The sequence below is a fragment of the Nipponia nippon genome, unplaced genomic scaffold (genome assembly GCF_047370975.1).
Source record: "Nipponia nippon isolate SJK-2023a ecotype South Korea unplaced genomic scaffold, ASM4737097v1 scaffold_7, whole genome shotgun sequence".
In the NCBI taxonomy this organism is placed as follows: Eukaryota; Metazoa; Chordata; class Aves; order Pelecaniformes; family Threskiornithidae; genus Nipponia; species Nipponia nippon.
In genome coordinates, this window is record NW_028262391.1 from 2,714,988 (window position 1) to 2,734,433 (window position 19,446).

General features: G+C 38.0%; 1 protein-coding gene across 1 annotated transcript in view; it reads right to left on the minus strand.

Annotated features, from left to right (window-relative positions):
* Nucleotides 1–2,164: 2,164 nt before the first annotated feature.
* NAALADL2 (N-acetylated alpha-linked acidic dipeptidase like 2) overlaps nucleotides 2,165–19,446 on the minus strand; it is a 293,187-nt gene continuing 275,905 nt past the window's right edge. The window contains 2 exon segments of the mRNA XM_087739630.1: nucleotides 2,165–11,488; nucleotides 11,490–11,658. Coding sequence (XP_087595756.1) covers nucleotides 11,459–11,488; nucleotides 11,490–11,658 — 199 coding nt within the window. The 3' untranslated portion in view covers nucleotides 2,165–11,458.

Genomic DNA, 19,446 nt, shown 5'->3' on the forward strand with positions numbered 1-19,446 from the left:
CATCTGATTAGTCATATGGCAGTACACCTTCTCGCACGTTACAACTTACATGTATTCATGTAACTTGGACTTAGACCAGTTTTTAACCTTAAGGTTTTCCCCGTGTGCTCTGTAGCAGCCTCCGCAGGTTTATGCTATCAAAGCAAAGGCATTCTCAACCATTTTGCCTCTTCAATATTGACACAATATTTACCCATTTTGTTTCACTTTAGATACCAGTTCTTAGCTTTCATTCTAACTTGCATAACCAACACCATGTGAACACTACTACTGTTGTCAGTTTCATAATTTATATATCTGTATTTTCAGCTCTTATAGTACAGCTCTGCCCATTATTTTCCCTTCTTCCTGTAGAAGACAGAGTGACACAGTTCTGATAGGGCACTGTGCTTGCTCATCATCTTCCTCTCTAATCACAGCTAAGGGATACAGGATACTGTATGAAACTGGTTTGTATTATACAGGATAAAAGCAGCTTATTCTTAAGGGATGACAGGTAGCTTTGTTTAAGGGACAATACTTGCTATTGAACCAACAACACATGTTAAAAGGAAGTAAAGATTGGCATGGTATTAGTTCCGATGTGTGTTCTCTTTTGAGCAGGAAAAGTATTCTTAACCAATGGGACAATTCATCTCTGGCTTAGCACTGACCTCAGCTCAAATATACCCAAAGATGAATTGGAGGCATTGGCTAGAAACCTTACTAGATTTCTCTTGAAATGAGACAGTCAAGCAATGTCAGAAAGTGCTTCCATTTGTTTGAGGCTGAGCTACAAACAGGAGATCAGATCTTCACTTGATGTAAGCTGACAGCCTCAAAGGAGCAATCTTGGTTTACGACACTCGAGATACAGCCCAGAGCCTCTGCAGCTGAGAGGAGGACTATAAGCAGAAAGAGATTGAAGTTTGTTAGAAATAAGGTCAATGGACTGTTCAAGGTCATTGTACTGAAAGAAATCTTTGCTTTGGTGCCTTTGTGCATGTGCCTCAACAAAGGCTTTAAGGCTTTTTAAATTCAGATATTTAGACCTAGCTTATCTTATCCAGTCCTAGGATCACCCATTCTACTTCTTGCCTGTTAGGGAGAAAATGGTGATCCGATTGTTGTTACTAAGTATCTCAAAATTGATCCAGCTCACAGCACCGCTCTCATAGTAATGTCTATATTCCCTTCTGATGGAATACAGAAACTAACTCACAAGGCCCTGAGTTTCTCTTTCAAAGACAGGATTTGCTACTGTTTCTAGTGTCAAAAGTCTTGGCTATTTCATACCTTGCCCTTTCCAAAATAAACAGATCAGTGTGGGGCTGAAGCGCTCTTGCTGGTCTACAGTGCATTCAGAACAGATTCAGAGCTGGTTAAACTGGCATCAGCGTTCTTTGGGCAAGAGCCAGATCTCCACTGTGTGCTTTCTGGTACCTGGTGCAATAGAATCGTCTTATCAGCACCTGCCTTACCCAGTGCCCACTTCTGGCACTCTCAACCCACTCTCAACCCACTGTTGGCCCCATCAGGCAGCTACCACTGGCCAGAATCCGTTTCTACTCCCATCCTGCTCATCAGCCTAGTGTATAAACACTTCACTGTGACAGCATCAAATTATTCATTACTTCAGTTGCATGGTTACCATACCTACACTTCATATAAAAAGCAACTGCCTTCATAATTACATGATCCTATAGACTCCACTCCCACGTGGATCTCTATGCTACTACTTGATAAGACATACAAGTGCAAGAAACGACATAGCAATCTCAAGGTTAAAGAAAACAGTGGAGAGAATTGGTTATATTCCCATTCTCTTTGACAAATCTGTTCTATACTAAGCCTGGCTACTTGGGATGCTTATAATATGTTAAATATACGTTTTTAAAAATTTATTTTCTTGCTCAGATAGATACTCAGTGAAAGAGGATAATAGTCCAATCTCCTAAACAGAGCCACAGAAGAAGATTTTGATGCCCAGGCAAAGAACGTTTAGCTTTAATGACATTTTTCAGTAATAATGACTTCCAGCAGGAACTAAAAATAAGATACTTGTATAAAACTGTTGATATACGGTTGGCTTTTATTTTCATGGCACAAGTTTACATGGCTTAGAGGAAACATATTCCTGAAGGAATATGTTTCACAAATTAGTCTTTAACATTACATCAGATACTCTAGTCAGAGCTGCACTTTGTAGGGAGCTAATGTATCAAACTAGGTTAATGATCTAGCCATGATTAAAAACATTAACAAGGTATCGCTTTTATTTTTCCTTTTAATCTAGTGAACAGGAAAGCAGTTTCAAAAAAAACCTACAGAAAACGGAAATAAAATTGGAAATACACATTCATTTACAATGAAACTATTTCATTACACCTCTCAAGTGCTTCATAAGTACAGAAAAGCCTCCAAGTTCTCATATACTATAAGCAAAACATGGAATGCATATTTTCATGAGATAACAACTACCTTAAAATTTCAGGACCTCTGAACTACAGGAAAAAGCCCGATCATCTGAATTTCATATAATCTGAATATAACATACCATCAAGATTTTTGGAACTCTTTCTTCAGATAGCATTCAGATTGTTCAGTAGCTTTTTTTTTTTTTTTCTTTTTTTTTTTTTTTTAAGAGTCTCATCCGGAATACTTTTGAGTTTGACCCAAAGTCTCTACCTACTTTTCAAATTCTTGATTCTCAAAAACATACAGGGACAATTTCTTCTTGCCTGAAAGACCAATTATCTGAATATCTGGCCTTTCTATATACTAGCATCTAAAAAAGTGGATAAATCAAAATTTACCTGTCAGTAAATTATCACATCCCAGGCTGTGAGGTTCTGTCTAGCTATTTTTTTTCTCCCTTGCTTTTTTCCTTCTTCTCATTATGTTTTAATGCCCTGGGATCCATGTTACTGAATCAGCAGCTTGAGAGGCATATGTTACAGCTCACTGGCAGAACCGATTAAAAAAAGAAAGCAAAACCAACAAAAAAGCAAATGAATATAATTCCAAATCATTCAGTGCAATGTACATTATACACATCTTCATATTCCAGTTTAATTTCTAGCAAAAATGTAACTATGGAAAAAACGTTGTCTAATTCACAACCACTTTCACAAAATGTCTGTTACTGAATTCCAGTCCACAGCGCCTTCTCTACAAACACTCTCACGGACTGCAAAAATCATATTCATAGCACAAACAAGGAAAATGTGCTTCTTAATCAAAGTACGTAGAATCTACTTACATTAATGGCCAATGTTACCTTTTTATTACACTATGTTATAAAAGTACAAATTGATACAAAGTAAACTAATTTTGCAAATAAGCTCTTTTATTCAGACTCGACATTCTACAATGTGTTATAAAAATCAAGCTTTCATTGCACATTTCCACCTAACAGGATATTTATTGGTTTCCAGGAATCACTGCATCAAGTTTATATTACTGCATGATCAAAAAATCTAGTTACTTAATATTCTGAATTGACTAGCTATCAATTGTGGCAACTTGATTTTACTACATGAAAATTTAGAAGTAGATGGAATGAAGGAGTCATCATTCAGGAGTCTCACATTCTGTGTCAAAGCTTGACAAAGATAACACAACTTGACAGCTGCTCTTTTGCATACAAAAGGCAGAAATACTTGCATATTCCATCCAATTAGGTAAACTCGTATTGAGACTAATGATCATTGGTAACAGCATTTGAGCATTAATCCTCAAACGTACAGCCATGAGGACATACAACACACTACCATGCAGCTAGGCATGAATGGATTGCTAAAATCTGGCCTTACGCAGAAGAATATTATTTTCCAGACCTGTATTAAAACCCCAAAAGTATCTGTTCAAAGTATCTTAACTTCTGCTTTTCTCACTGTATGCAAGCGGTTAAGATACTTGAATGTGAAGTGTTCCCTGAATTCATTATACTTCCTCTGGATATGGAATCACATTCATTTTCCATTTCTCTCAGAATACCAACTCATAATATATGTGATAAGAGCATGTTGCATATTAACTTGCATAAACTGCAAAGGGAAAACAAAGAGAATTTGTATTCATCTTATCTGCTTTAAGTATGAAATATTAAGCATCTTCTTATTTCTCCTCTAGTGGATTCATCGACTACAAGATATTTCAGCTGTTGAGAACAGGAAATGAGACTGCATGAAAAAACCCCAGTGTTCCAGTACTTTTTCAGAATCCTCAGTCTACAGACTGAAAACACCAAAAGTTTGGGAAATACTTACCAAGTATTATACTTAACTTTTTAAGGATAGGGGGCAACAGCAGTTTCTGTAGCAAGCTAACACGTCAGTCAGACCGATCCATCGCACCCTGGTGTCATTCAGACCAGTATCAGGACCGTGCTACATAAAAGCTGAGTGGGGCTACAAGAGACACTGATCAAAAACTGTGGGAATACACAGACAGCTCAGACACCCCTAACATCCCACCGGTAGTACGAGCTTGTAGCAGGTGCTAAGAGAACTTGGTACTACACTGCTATATTACCAGTATGCTCAGGAGAGAACAGTTTCAAATGGGGGAAAATTAGCAGGTCTCTGCAATACTATTAAAAAAAAAAATTGTTGTCTTAAATTACTGCCTCAAAGCATCATACTGCATACCTATACCGCTGCATGGTAAAGGCAGCGACCCAAGCATATAATATCATATACATTAACCGGTCAGTAAAGGACCTTCTTCCAAAGACCGTGCTTTGAAATACCACTTCTAATTCTATCAAATAATCCAGGAATGATCAGACAAGGAGATATTACACTGTCTTAACACATGATAAGGTTTCCAAAAACCACTAAAGGCAGCACACATTTAAAAGAAAAATAAAGAGCAAGACTTCATTTTCAAAGGCTTGTTGGAAAATAAATCAGACAAAAGTAGCTTAAACAAAACCCTAATCTTTTTTTAACCAAATGGATTAGGCAGACGAGTAAGCATATACTACATTTACACGGCAAAAAAAGTTGTTCCATGCCTATATTCTGATTATATTTCTTAAATTAAGCCCTTGTATTAATTCCAATCTGTGAAGCTCATAAGAGAATGTGTGCACTAATCCGTGCCAACATTTATAATAACTATTAAGCGAATACTAGATTATAATATATCACTTGTACATACGCATTTATATTCTGCCCTGTGGGTTTACTTAACGTTGACCAAGAGACTTCTGCGCATTTTTTGAAAAGTATACTCTTGCTTGTAATAATCTATGTTGAGAGATTAAAGAGAATAGACTAAACACAATTAAACAATATTCTGATACCAAATCTTTTGGGAAATTCCATAAATAGTGGCCAAATTCTGCTGACCTCACTCATGTGGAATAGTACCCTGATAAGCAGTCGTCGTACAGTCAGCCTTGCTGAAAAAAACAGAGTCAGTAAGACTGAGGGGGAACATAATCTTTCAGTAAATCTAAATCTGCAGGTGTACATATTCTCCAGTTATGATGAGTGTGTATGAGCAGTAGCAGAAATAAGCAGGGGCAATGGGATTAAAATTAGGAAAAAAAAAAAGGTTCGGCTTGATAGCACCATAGTTTTAGTAAACATACAGTCTAATTTAGATATTCTTAAATCCTGTGCTTCCTGGATGAGCATTCATTATTCTTAGGCACTTCCTAGGTTCAAGTGTGCATGTCAAGTACAGGTTTATGCATATGGCTTGACTCCTTATCATCCTTAATCATTTAAAACACTGCAATACAGCGACAAAGTTTTGCTTCTGCTCTAACCATCTTTTCTTACTTGTGTATTTCTTACACATAACTTTCCTATGTAGCCATCATGTAATGAAAGGTACTGGATAGCATGCACAAGGTCAGAAAAAAGTATGTACTTACATACGGCTTATTTTACTTTGTAGGCTGGTAGTAGGTAGTACCAACTCTGATTAAGTTTGTCTATCATTTCTTACTCATCCAACTTCAAAAAGTTTATTTCAAAACTTTCAAGATTATCACCTGCCTACACTGATATTTTTGAGGGAATTTCCTGGTCCAGATGTTAGAAAGAAGCTAAGAAAAAATACTTTGCAGGCCCCAAGGAAATCTGCTTCCATTCAATCAAGTTATAATTGAAAAACTGCTGCTTGCACATACTCGGAAGAGACTACTTTGGATTTAACATATTATGTCTCCTCATATTTTACCCATTTGGATCTGAGCAGGACTTTTCCATCGCTTTCAGCTCTTTATTACGGTCAGCTGTACCAGGAATAAGAATCTACACCTAAGGGAGGTGGATTGATCTATCACTTTATAATTTTCCACCATGCCCAAGTAGAATGGGCAAAGAAGCTGAACAGATTCAAACACAGAGGGCAAGGTCTAGAGGTGGAGAGATGAAGCACATTGGGACAAAGCCTCATAGCTACAGGAAAGGCAGCAGAAAATCAGGGAACTGACGTAACAGGAAAACTGAAATGACTGGCTAAGGAGACTGGAACCGGATGGGGAACAAAAGCTGACTGAGTTCAGAGCGAGAAAACTAAATTAGAGGGGATTAACTTGGTGGTTGGTGAATTAAAGGGGAGACTAAGAAGTGATAGTTGGTAAGTCAATGGGATGACTAAGAAGTGATAAGAAACCAGAACAGAGACAGAAAACTAGTGGGAATGACCAAGAAAAAGGTGATGAAGAATGAGGCAAGTCATCACATGGCATGAGGATGTGAGAGAAGTTGAATGCAGGGAATGCAGGGGGTTGGAGAAGGTGGCGGCAGAGGGAGAAACGACAGTCTGATGGTTAAAGCCGCCAAAAACTATGTGGGATGATGAAACCCTACCCCTGCGTTGGTAGGCCAGTAACTTTTTACCATGAATATAACCTTTAATAGATAGAAACTAATTGTGTACTCTATATTTTTGAGACATTTACTTGCCATACTGGCGTCTCTATCCCGAGTTTTGTAGACTCAAGAGCTCCAACAGACAACACCTTACTATGTTTTCAACTATTGTAGTGCTGTGTAAGGCTAACTGTTTTCAAAATTCAGGTCCCAGGCATCTTAAAATGAGATATGTTTCCTATCACTCATCTTTCTGTGACTGGCAGAATACTGCTAAAATGTTATAGAGTGCTAAAGGGAAAGAACATCTTCCACACTATGCTTGTTTCCTGAGATAGCAACCGTAATGTATGTCAGAGGTACCCGTTTCTGAGTAACACAGATAACAGCTTGCAACACAAGGCTTTTGAGGAAACTCTTAACTGCTCCCTTGAGAATACAGGCCCAGACATAACTATATTTATAGCATTTAATAGCTTTTAAAGCCAGAATGACCCATACAATTATCTTGCCTGACTTTCTGCACCACACAAGCCATAGAATTGCACTGGGCTCCCAAAGTTTGGTTAAAGTAGATACATTCATAGCACACAGCTACGCACGCACTGATGGGTATTACTCCTCCGTGCATTTTCTAATGCATCTTTTGTTCTCAATCACTCTCTTAACATAGATAGAAATCCTGTGACTGGGAACCTGGGACCGTACAAAAAGACCTCAAAAGATAAAGACATTAGTCTCTACAACTTAAAAATAAACCCATGGCTTGAAGGGCAAATCTTCTTATACAAACTTTCCAACATATTAACTGTGAAATCCTAGAGACCTTGGCCAAGAGTTTTCACTGAATAAAATTATGGTTATTTTTCAAATGTTTGCAATTAAACCAATTACAATAATTTAACAACTAAGAAATATAGGGAGAGATTTGGAGAAAACTATTATCTACAGAAGAAGGAAACACTTTTTCTCTCTGAGGGTGACCAAGCACCGGTACAGAGAGGTTGTGGAATCTCCATCCTTGGAAGATATTCAAAAGTAATCCAGACATAGTCCCTCCTGGGCAACTGGCTCTAGGTGACCCTGCCTGAGCAGGGAGGTTGGACTAGATCACCTCCAGAGGTCCCTTCTCTGACACCTGAGAGATTTAACCTTTCCCCACCTACTGCTGCAAGAACCGAGGTCAGCTGAAGTGCCTTCTTTTATACCTCTAGACTGAAATACTTTCCTAAAAAGTAAGTGAAGCAGTGCAAAGTGCTTGCTAATTTTCCCATGTAGTTGTTATTTACATCTATGTTTATGTAGATGTATCATATCACTGCAAGTAAATGAGTGTTTGTACAATGTTTTCAAGATAAAGCATTTCTGTATTTGTGTGTTTGCATATTCGTACAGATACTGTATATCAAAATAGTCTTGTTTTTCTTGGATGATAAAAGCAATTCACTACCTTTTTTAAGGTTAGTACTAAAAATCCAGCTCCCATGTACTTATTATTCATCTGAGTTGATTGTACTTTAGCTTCTTTATGGACTCTTTAAAATATGCACTAATAAAATCTTATTAGCTTTTTATTATCAACTGTCTCAACATACAAATATTGCAAGCTGCAGGGATTTTCTGGTCACTGCAAGCACGACTGATTACTTAGCAATCAATGCATTTGTTATACTGTCTCTGGCAGTTGATGTTTCTGAAAAGGTAACAAGTTTTTAGTATCATTCAGGCAATTTGCAAACATACTTCTGCCTTTAAGGGCGCTCCATTTATTTCAACACAATATAGGAATGTATTCAATCTGTGTAAGCTCCTGTGATTTACTAACACCTTCTTTTAGCTGATGTTCCACAGCTGACTGGGCAAAAAGTCTATGTTAGAAACACACCAGGTATTTAGGACCTTAACTTGCTATAAATTCTTTGAAGTCAATAGGTAGGATTTAAAAATCAATGGAAGGATATGGCTCAAAAGTGCTTTTTCCGAAGCTATAATGGTACAAATATTATCACTGAGCACTCACTTATATGTAAGATCTGAACATTTGAAATAAAAGCCTAGAGATCTAGAAGTGTGAGATGACATTGAAATCAATGCATTTAAGTCCCTAAATAGCTCGTCTGATTCATCTCACCAACAAGAATATATGATTATCTCTAGAATAGACAGGCATTTATAGTAGCAGTGCTTTTTGTGGTGGAGTACTCTGAAGTCTGCTATTTTAAAAGTGGCTACAGGAGGACATTAGTGAGAAAACAAGATAAATGTTTCAGTGAGGAAGTACATGGTTGAGAAATCATACATGAGGGATACTCTTCCCAGCAGATTTCGCTGATTTTGTATGAGCACACTTTGGTTACATCAGAGGTGGTTTTGGTGGAACATGTACACTAAGACTGAGGAAGCAGTTATTAAATTCACCTGGTAGAGTTAAAGGACGCGTTAATCTCTATTTTCAGTCTCTTAATGGCACCTGACCCTATATCATTTAAGACCATAGATGCTGGCTCCACAGTGAGTCAGCACTATAAAGAAAATATGTTACTACACAAACTGTTAGAAGAGTGGTCCCTATTAGAAAATACAATTCAAATGTAGTCTTGCACAGTACATCCCCAAATACTACCACAAAATAAACATACGTCTCGAACATGGCTATTCCAACCATTTAAGTATTACAATAATAAAAACTATGGAAACGAGGGGATGAACAAACATTGTAGTATCAGAAAAAATGTTACTCTCCAGAAGTCAAATTCTCTCTGCAGTAAACAGAATTGGTACCACATTAGCAAAAGAATAATCATATACTCTTGCTTATCAGATGCCAAGTAAAGACAGGAGATAATTATACCTGGGTTCATGCAGTCATGCTGACTGATGTTGAACACTCCCACTTCAGTTGTAGCTGTACAACTGCATAGTCCCGCCTCTGGTCAGACTCAGGATGCTTTTGCCCATGTTATGACAACTTGCAAAGAAACGAAGCAACAACGTGGCTGTATGTACCCAGTCTCGGGTCATTGCTGATAGAGGCCCATTTGCCAAGGACTTTTGGAAATAGAAACCCAGATCTGTAAACAACTCTCATTTCTGGCTATGTGAACACGCACTTTAACAAGTCTTTCACCAAATTGCGCACCTTGAAATTTTCCAGAAGGCAATTTTTTTACGTTAATACAGATACTTTTTCCATTTTGATTGCAACCTGAAATGTTTCTGTAATGTTTCCGTGGCAAACTGGGTAACAATACATTTAACGTTTCCATCAAATAAATTATATTTCAATTCTAAGTATCTATATAAAATTAATTTTTTAAGCTCTAACGCCAGACTCAGATATCTGAGATTGTAAAACTCTAAACCCAATAGGGCTTAACAGTTTCAACTGTTTATATTATTGAGACCTGCAGTTCTCAAGTGTGTATATTATCCCCTTAGAGGTTAGGACACTGAACCTCCTCATCCTTTCATTCACAGATTACTTCAGGCCAACAAGGTAACGGTGTGATTACAGCCTTTGTACAGGGCTTCCACCAATGCAAAACAGATTTGAGTTTTAGCCTTGCAATATGCTTCATCAGCTTGTGCCTTCAGAGGTGAATTCCTGGTTCTGCAGTAGGGAATGAATATATATTTTCCTTGTGCTTTTTTGACAACAATCCAGCTTCTATATGCCGGGCACTACTGATGGAATGATCCAGCCTGGAGCAGTGGGTGGTGTGGCCAAGTGGTGGAATCCCAGAAATGTTCCCAGAACTTTGAGATCTTGTTTTCATTTACTGCTCTCTGGAAATTTAGGGAGACCTTGAAGTGGGCTGTTTTGGTAATGTATAAGCTTATAAGGCCTGTAGCCTTAAAAGACTGGGCAATTCTTTTATTTAACATAAAGAATCAAAGCATTTTTGTACAAGTGTACCTACTGCTTCAAACTTTTCAAATCATTTGAAATCATCACAAAAATTTTCTCTCCAAGAATAAATAGAGAAAAAACTCTTTTTCATACAGAAATGGGATAATCAAAGTTATCTGTATTCTCAAAATTGAGGTATTTATTGTTCCACAGGAGTAAAGATGTTGGATTGCACTGGTAAGGGTGTTTTGTGCATTTCCTGATTAACTCTGGCGCTCGATACCCAAGGAAACGCCACATCCTTCAACTACTTACTCTGAAAGGAGTAAGGAAGAAGATAAGTTTGCTGAGGAAGTTAAGAAACACAAGAGTATACTTAAGTCACATTTTTCTGACAGAGTAGGCATGGAAAGCTCACCTGGGTATACATCTGGGGTGACTCAGAACCAGGTCTTCAGCATATTGCATGACATGCTCAGTACGTTGCAAGATTGAGCTCTTAGTCATAAAAATATATTTTACATATAAAAATACAGCAGATGTCCTTCTAAAAATCATATCTTAAGTGTTATTCCCTCTCATTATGTTTTATATATTCAGAAACAGACATTTGAGATATACTGCGAACAGTGCAAAAGACTGTTTCATATTTATAAAAACACACATTGCAGTACCTGTAAGAGCCAACTGAAAGAAAAGTTGAGAAAGGTTTCATCCTCAGAGAAATTCTGGTCCAAGTCGAACTTTTGTTTAGCGAGTTGTAAACAAACGTCTTAGAATGCAGAGAATCCTCTCATTTCTTTCCAGCTAAGGTAGTCTCAAAACACATCAAGTCCTGCTTTGAAGTAAACCTGAGCTGAATTGATGCTGTTCAGCACCTCTGACAAGGCTGCTTGAATGGTCTCATTTGACTGATGTAGTTTGCAGTGCTCCAGTGCCTTTTGCAGTACTGAAAACTGGCTTGTCCTTTCATCTAGTCTGTAAAGAATATTTCTAAAAAAGAACAATGGAGAACGGTCAACTTTTTACTCAAAACAATTCATCAGAAATCATCAAGAAACCCTGCAAGTATCAGCCACACTTTACAGATGATACGTAATACGCACAGTAAAGCTGACCCATGGCAAACTGAAAGACAACTGAATATTTATTATGGCTTTGTAAACTGCATCTGTTCATTGATCTATGCATACATACATTGAAACATTCACAAAATCTGTCAAAGAAATCTGACAATCCTCTTTGACCATTCAAGTTTTTATTCAAAATCATGAGCCTAGACCTATCACACCCCTCATGAAGTATTTCATGTCTCAGCCGGATTCCATTTATTACCCTCTAAAAAAAGTTTGGTTATTACCGTGGACGCTAGGCACAGAATATTTTTTTCCTATCTGCTCCTGTTATTTATTTCACACTTCAGAGGTGAAATTCTAGCTGCATTGAAGTCAATGGTAAAACTCTCATTGCCTTCAGCAGAGCCTTTATTTCATCAATAATCCTTTGTGGCATTAGCACAAGAGCAACCCATCCTTAATGTGACATACTTGAGGAAGGAAATAACTGGAACGTACAGCTAAACCCTTATGAAACAAAATCTGTGTTTTCCTATAATATTTGCAAGACTTTTTAATGGCTCATATAAAAACACACGCAAAGGTAATGTCTGATCCCTTGGAAATGTTATCTGCGTGAGGTGCTGAAGGCTCAGAATTCAAAGCTAGCAAATGATTTCAATCAGACTCTTTGAAGCAGGCTATAAATGTTACCTAAAAACAGGTGTAATCATTATCCTAATTAGAAGAGCATGTAAATATCATAAATCTCCACCCAGGAGCTCCTTTGATTGTAAACAGGAGTGAGTGAAATTTGAAACAGGAAAGCTACACATGATTTGGTCCAGGACCTTACCCTTAAATACAAGGTAGGTGTTCAGGGCAGGGGAGAAGTTGTTTAACAGAATGAAACCAGCGAGAAAGCAGGACAACTTAGATATTCCATTAGTAACCTAACTGCACGACAGAACAGGCCCAATGGCAACTCCAAATTAGTAATAAAACTACCAAGTACCTGCAAGACAGGTGACCACAAAAGCGTATCTTAGTGTTATAGGAGTCATCTAATTGCCAGTCTACAAGGGGGAATGGTAACAAAGTAGCCCAATAAACAACACCACAGAACATCTACAATCTTCTGCCGTGTTTTCCAGTTTGAAAAAATGCTTTGAATGATGGGCAACATTTTTCAAAGACATGAAATAACTCCTATCCTCATAACACAATTTTTCAGTCTTTATGTTTTTACCTTCCTATATTGGGGATACATCCAAACCCAGCAATGTGCAATAGGAATGGTAAGCTTTTTATCCCCTGACAGCAATACATTTAACCATTGCAAGTGTTCTGCAATGCAATACATAGTGGTTTTAAACAGAGGAGGGAAACAGTTTGAATCCAACACTGCAGTAGAAGGATAGCTTACATAGTTTAAATAGTAGGTCATCACTGACCTAGATCATTTGACTGAACAAGGTTAGGAGCACTTGCAGGAACAGCTCAGCTCCGTCAAGAGGACAGTAACAAGCAGATGTGGCAATAACTTCTGCAGCTTGCACTGCAGCAGCCAGAGGAGGACAACTGCCCGCGTCCTCACTTCTGAGCTGATGCTTCAGACTATGTTCCTTGAGACTGTGATGCAGCTGACACTCAAAGGTGACTAAAGCTATATTATGAACTATTCCTAAAGCGTCTCTGTGATACAGTAAATGAAAACTGTGTATGTTGAGAACCAGATCAATTCTTCGTTGGTTGGTTGGTTGGTTGGTTTTTAAGGATAGGCTGTGCTACGGGAAATACTGCAGTTTTCAAAGCAGGAATTGATTTTGCTCCCTCTGAAATCAATTCAGGGACTCCTGCCGAGATCAGTGCGAGCAGAACCAGGCTTTTGAAGAACTCTCCTCTATAGTTCCCATAGTTCACAGGGAGACAGAAGCCTGTTCACAACCCCTCAAAGCCCTTGAACAGCAGGGGCCGTGCTAGAGATAATCACATTACTTTCTACTCTCAGGAGGCATGTGACAGTCCTACCTGGTTGCTGGTGGCTGGGAGAGTTTGACTGAGCTAGAATTCTGCTCCAAATGCCTACAACACTGGCATCATCATCTACATTAGGATCCCTCTATTCCTTTATTGGGGGGAATGTCAACTAATTAAAATGTCGTAAGACAATAACCATCAGCAGAGCAACACTAACTTAGACTGCTAGAAATCAGACTCTAAAGAGAGGATGACCTCTTTAGAGGGGACTAAAGACTGGAACATCTGGGGACTGCTGAGAAAATGTTTGTGGTGAATAGGAACAGATCTTCTATCCCATCTTCAAACGTGCTCTAAACATGGCACGCGGGCTACAAAGATGCTTTACCTTGACATACAAGGACCTTAATACAGTTTAACTCTACTGCTGTGATTTTGGAATCACAGGTGATTCCATAGTGAATCCACAGGCAGGTGATCCACTGTAAAAGACAAATACTCCTAGCGCATCCTAACTGTACAAATCAGTGTCTCATGCGAAAGGCTTAGTTGTTTGATGAATGAAAGAGAGAAGCAGGCTGCTTTCATAATTTAAAAGAATATCTAAACTTTTGCAATAGTAATATGACTTCGGCATAGCTGATTGCATAGTATGACAGAACCTATTTTTTATTTTTATGTATGCAAATAATAAGTAGTAACATTATACAGCACCTGTTTTTTCAGCTTTTCTGCTAGAAATTCTCACCAGGGTCTTATATTTTCCAATTACTTATCTTTGCTTGGCAAGCCATGCCACCTCTTTGTTGCATAAAATGATTTCTCTCTTTATGCATGTTCATGAGAGTCAATTTATACAGTTTTACTTCTTATTTCTGTCCAAGCTTCATCAAATGAAAAAAATGGCTAGTCGAGTTTATTACTTCCAAGACTTTACAAGTCAGAAAAGTGTTTTCATTAAAGATTACACAGGGACTGAAAAATAAACCCCAGCCATTTCCTTGGCACAAGATACCACTATGTGACCATAACACGCATAATGATACCAAGAGACTTTAATTTGTACTGTGAAATTCAATTACTTAAACATTCCTTAACACAAATTGGTTTCGTAGCCTACACCTCTAAAACAACAATTCCAGCCTCTGGCCTAATTGCGTAAGTATCTACCTTCATCTTTAACTATTTTGATCTTATAAATATATTTCACACAGTCAGCCTGACCCACACAAAACAAGAAGAGACTCCTAAACAGAAAAGTGCAATACATTATTGATGACACTAATGAAATTACAACACACATCATTCATCTTAATGGGCTTCTTTCAACGACCCATCACAGTGACCTGAAAAGTCTAACACTGAAGTAGGAAACCTAATTAATAACTTCAGGCAGTACCACTGAAAGAGGTAAAACGGCTCCAAACAAATGAACCAGCCTTAGTTAACTAAAGCAAATAAACTATAAAAATGAATTCTAAAAGAACTTCTTCTATAACTTTTACGAGCGCTTTGCAGGCCTGGGAACATAAGCATTATTGATCGAAATAATGCCATTAGAGTTAAATGCTGTTTTATGTTATCACAAATAAGGATGTAATGTCACCCCCAAGAGACCAAAATGAATTTGACAAATTCTTGAATGACAGCTCACACCAAAAATATATCGACTTTAACACAACTTTAAACTATTTTGGAGATTATATTAGAACAACTGGACAGTACAAGATAAAACTCGATTACTACATTATTCTTGTCATGAAAAAGGATTTTTTAGCTTACAAGAAAAGTTTGTGTGTAGGTAAGGTACAATACATGCTGAATTATTCAGGTACTTACAAATAGCCTCCTATTTAAGAGCTTATGTATGAGATTTTGAAAAGTAATTATTAAATCATTAGGACATGATGGCAAGTATAGAGTCCCACATAAAATGAGTGCAGGTTTTCTCTGTGGAATCACATTAGAATTGTTTACAGATAAATGCTATGGGCAGCCTCTGTCTATTCCAGTTATAGCACAATGTGCTGTGACTAGAGCTGCTTCAGCATCCTTACAAATTCAATTTTATAAATCCCTGAATTATTTTTTCCTGTACTCTCCAAGAAAAAAAGCGCACCAGAACAGGGATGCTCTGCATTTCCCTTTCTTTTGATAATGTTCAGTTTTGAATGCACTTTTCTTACATCTACGAGTTTGTTTTCATCATGTCTGTAAAACACAAAATGTTATTAATGTGGCAAAGAAGTTAATGCATTCTAATAATAGTATTTCTATGTTGGGACTTCTAGTTCCACAGGGTGTTTATTTATTGTAGGACATAAAAATATTACAAATTCTTCTTCCCTGGAAACTGCATGAGCTGATTTACACTAGTTAGTTTACACTAGTTTGTACCTCAGAAAATTTTATGGTGAAGGTACAAAAAGCTTCCCTTCTTCCTCTGGGTCCCTTATCCTTTTATCTCCAACAGTGCTTCTCCTTTCCTCTCTTTTTATTTTTTAAGCTTTTTTGACACCCACATACAGTTATTTTATCTTACCTATTTTACTTCACAGCACTATTGTGGCAGAAGGTTTCTAATGATAAAATTAGAGCTGCTAGCCATGTAAGACTAACTTTTATCAGGATGAAATTTATGCAGTGGTGAGCTGCCACTACATGTCATTATAGCTGATCCAGAGGAAACGGATTTCTATAATGCTCATTTCTTGCTGGATCGAACGGTGGACGTCACTGCCTCTGGGGCCCTGTGATCAAACAACCTGCAAGTGACCAGGGAAGACGGGGCTATGTCGGCCAACCTCTTCGGGCAGCTTAGCTGTAAATGTCACTCTATTCCTTCACTGTCCTAAGTCCCCAGAAACTCAGCATGTCATATTTAAGGATCCTTTATTTGTAATGTGGTGTTCCTAACTTTTGTTTGCTACACATCCTATCCTTTTTTAAGAGCCATCAACTGCCTTCACTTAGTGTTCTCATTTATAGGACTGTAAATTGTTCTACCGGTATATATTACAGAACGTGATATATTTAAATCACGTACGCCCAAAGCTGAAAATCTGCCAGAAATACAGGTATTTGCATGGTATCAGCAGTAGATGAGCTACAGGTAATCTAGACATCAAACCTAAATAAAGTCTAACCAGCTGAAAGGCATTTCAAAGGCATCGTTATGTGACAGTGATAAACCAGATAAATTCTGTCCCTGCCGGATAGAAATTTATCTTGCATAAGAGACAGGAGTTAGGACACCTCTAATTGAGTCAATTATGGCAAATGGAGGTTATGGTAAGGCTGCGTTTAACAAAATCCTGTTGGGACATGGGACTACAAGGAGGTAATTATTCCAAGTCTGAATTCATTTCTGAGAGGCCGATGTAGAACAGGGCTTGTTAAAAAAATAAATCCTGATTTTGGCAGCTCTGTGAAGTGTCTGAGGCTTGGTTTGGCTTGATTGTCTGCCAAATAAACAAAGGAAAAAGAGAAGCCAAACTGAAATGATAGCTGGTTACAAGATGTATTATCTTTCATTTCCCTACAGTTATCTTTGATTACAGTACTTCTCTAAAGGTAATGAATGCATTGTCGTAAACCACACTAGTCTCTTACTGAATTATCGCTAAACCCTAACTCTAGCGTAAGTGTCAGCTTGATGCACCCTGCCAGCCTTAGGTCTTTGTCAAGGCCTTGAGTGCACTAACAGGTCTTACTGGCCCTGACCAGCCTTACCTGGGGCCACGACCCACAGCCCCTGCTCACAGGCCCAGGAGCCCCATTCCACCCTAGCCCTGGGTCTTCAGCCCCAGCCGGAGCTACATCGCAGGCATGCCTGTCTCCAGCTCTGTTACTGCCATGCAGGCAGTTGATCCAGACCCCGATCTGCAGACTACTTCCCGGCTTGACTTGCATCACCCCGGGCTTGCCCGATGACCAAGGCTCTTGGCTGAACCTGGCTGCCACTCTCAGGCCTCCCCTGCTTGCACCACAGGCCTCGTTGGAGAGGCCGCTGCCCTGCTGGCCATGGCGTCGCGCTTGGCTCCCCGTCCATTAGGGAGCAGCCAGCTCTCACCACCCCCGACAACCTTCACCTAAACAGGTGACCCTATCAGGCCTGACTCTATAAACACCCATCCTAACCTCACCTACAGACCTTCCTGCCTTGAAACCTATCCTGGTGATTGTTACAGATTCATCTACTGGATTCCAACTTGCAGGTACGAGCATTCAGAATCTTAAAGAGAAAGACCTATGAAATAAATCAAGTAAAGGTTGTTTGGGGAATTTTTTATGACCAAAACTCTACAGAAATTCACAGAAAACATTCACTTTCACTTTCTGTTCTGAAACATATCAGAAAATGATTCTTTTGATAGTTGATTAATTACTGTCAACAGAAAAGACTGACACAAAATAAAGCTAACAGAATGTTAATCTTGATTTTCTGATAATAGAACAGTGCTCTGTGACGGCTTGGAAAAGATTCCAATGGGATACTGTATCTATGACAACCTGTAGCTAAACTTTTTCACTTCCATTAAATAAACAGTAATTACTTCCTTTCTTCCTGTATATTTTTTTAATTTTTGTGGCTTATGATAGCAAAATAGCTTCTAGTATAATATAAAACAACCAAGAACAAATGGAAACTGGAAGCTTGATGCAAGTTGCTAATCATAAGAGAACTGATGTTCTGGAACAGCCTCAAATAAGAATAATGGAGCTAAGAAATCTGACTAGTTTAAAGACTGAGTTTGAGTAAAATCAGGCTTCAATAAAATACCTGTTTGCAAGGGCTGAATATCAACACTACCTTGCACTCACGGTTTTAGCCCTGTTGAAAATTTGCTGAGTTTAGGAAACTTATTTCTTTCTTACTTTGGAGTAAATAAGATCAGTAAGTAAGAAGAACCAATTCTACAGCTTCAACTGTACAGAATGACTTCACAGAAGTGCAAAGAAAAAAAAAAATTAGGATGCATTTGTTCAGAAGTTGCAAGCGATTATTTATGACTGCTAAAGAGCAGTCCTCTTATTAGTAAGGCATGATTTTCTCTAGGGTTTTATAGAAATGAATTAAGTGATTTTATCTAGAAATTCCTGAAGAAGCCACAAAACACACTATCAGACTCTGCCATAGAGCTCTCAAACCCTATATGCAGCTGAGAGAATGATATGTACTCCACAGAAACGTAAAAATTCCTTGAAAATCCTTCAGTATTTTTTCTGTAATTTCTTAGAGCAAGGACTTACATCTATACTTAAGAGTGATGACACATTAAAAAAAAATTGATATAACTATTTTAAAACATTATTTGCTGGCAGCAACTGATATGAAATATACTTTGTTAAATTTCAAATTATGTAGCTCTTGGTAACAAATGTAGGCATGTTGTTCTTTGATTGATTTATGCTGCACTTGCTGTTCAAATGAAAGAAACATATGCTTATGCTGAATAATTTGGAGGAAACTATTTTTCTTTTAAGGATGTCTCAGTCTGAAATATTCAAATTCAAAGCAGATGTGCTACTATTTTGAAGGACTTGAGGGAAGTGAATTAATAAAATTATTTCCAAATGGCTCACAGCTGATGTTCGGAAAGCTTCATAGGGATTTTTATTTAGAAATCATGTAAAACATCCGATTCCTAAGGAGGAATACCATTTCTAAACAAAGCAGCAAGCGCTGTCCAGTATTTGATGCAGTAAATTGCCTTGACCTTGATCTCCAGTTCTGGCCCTGACT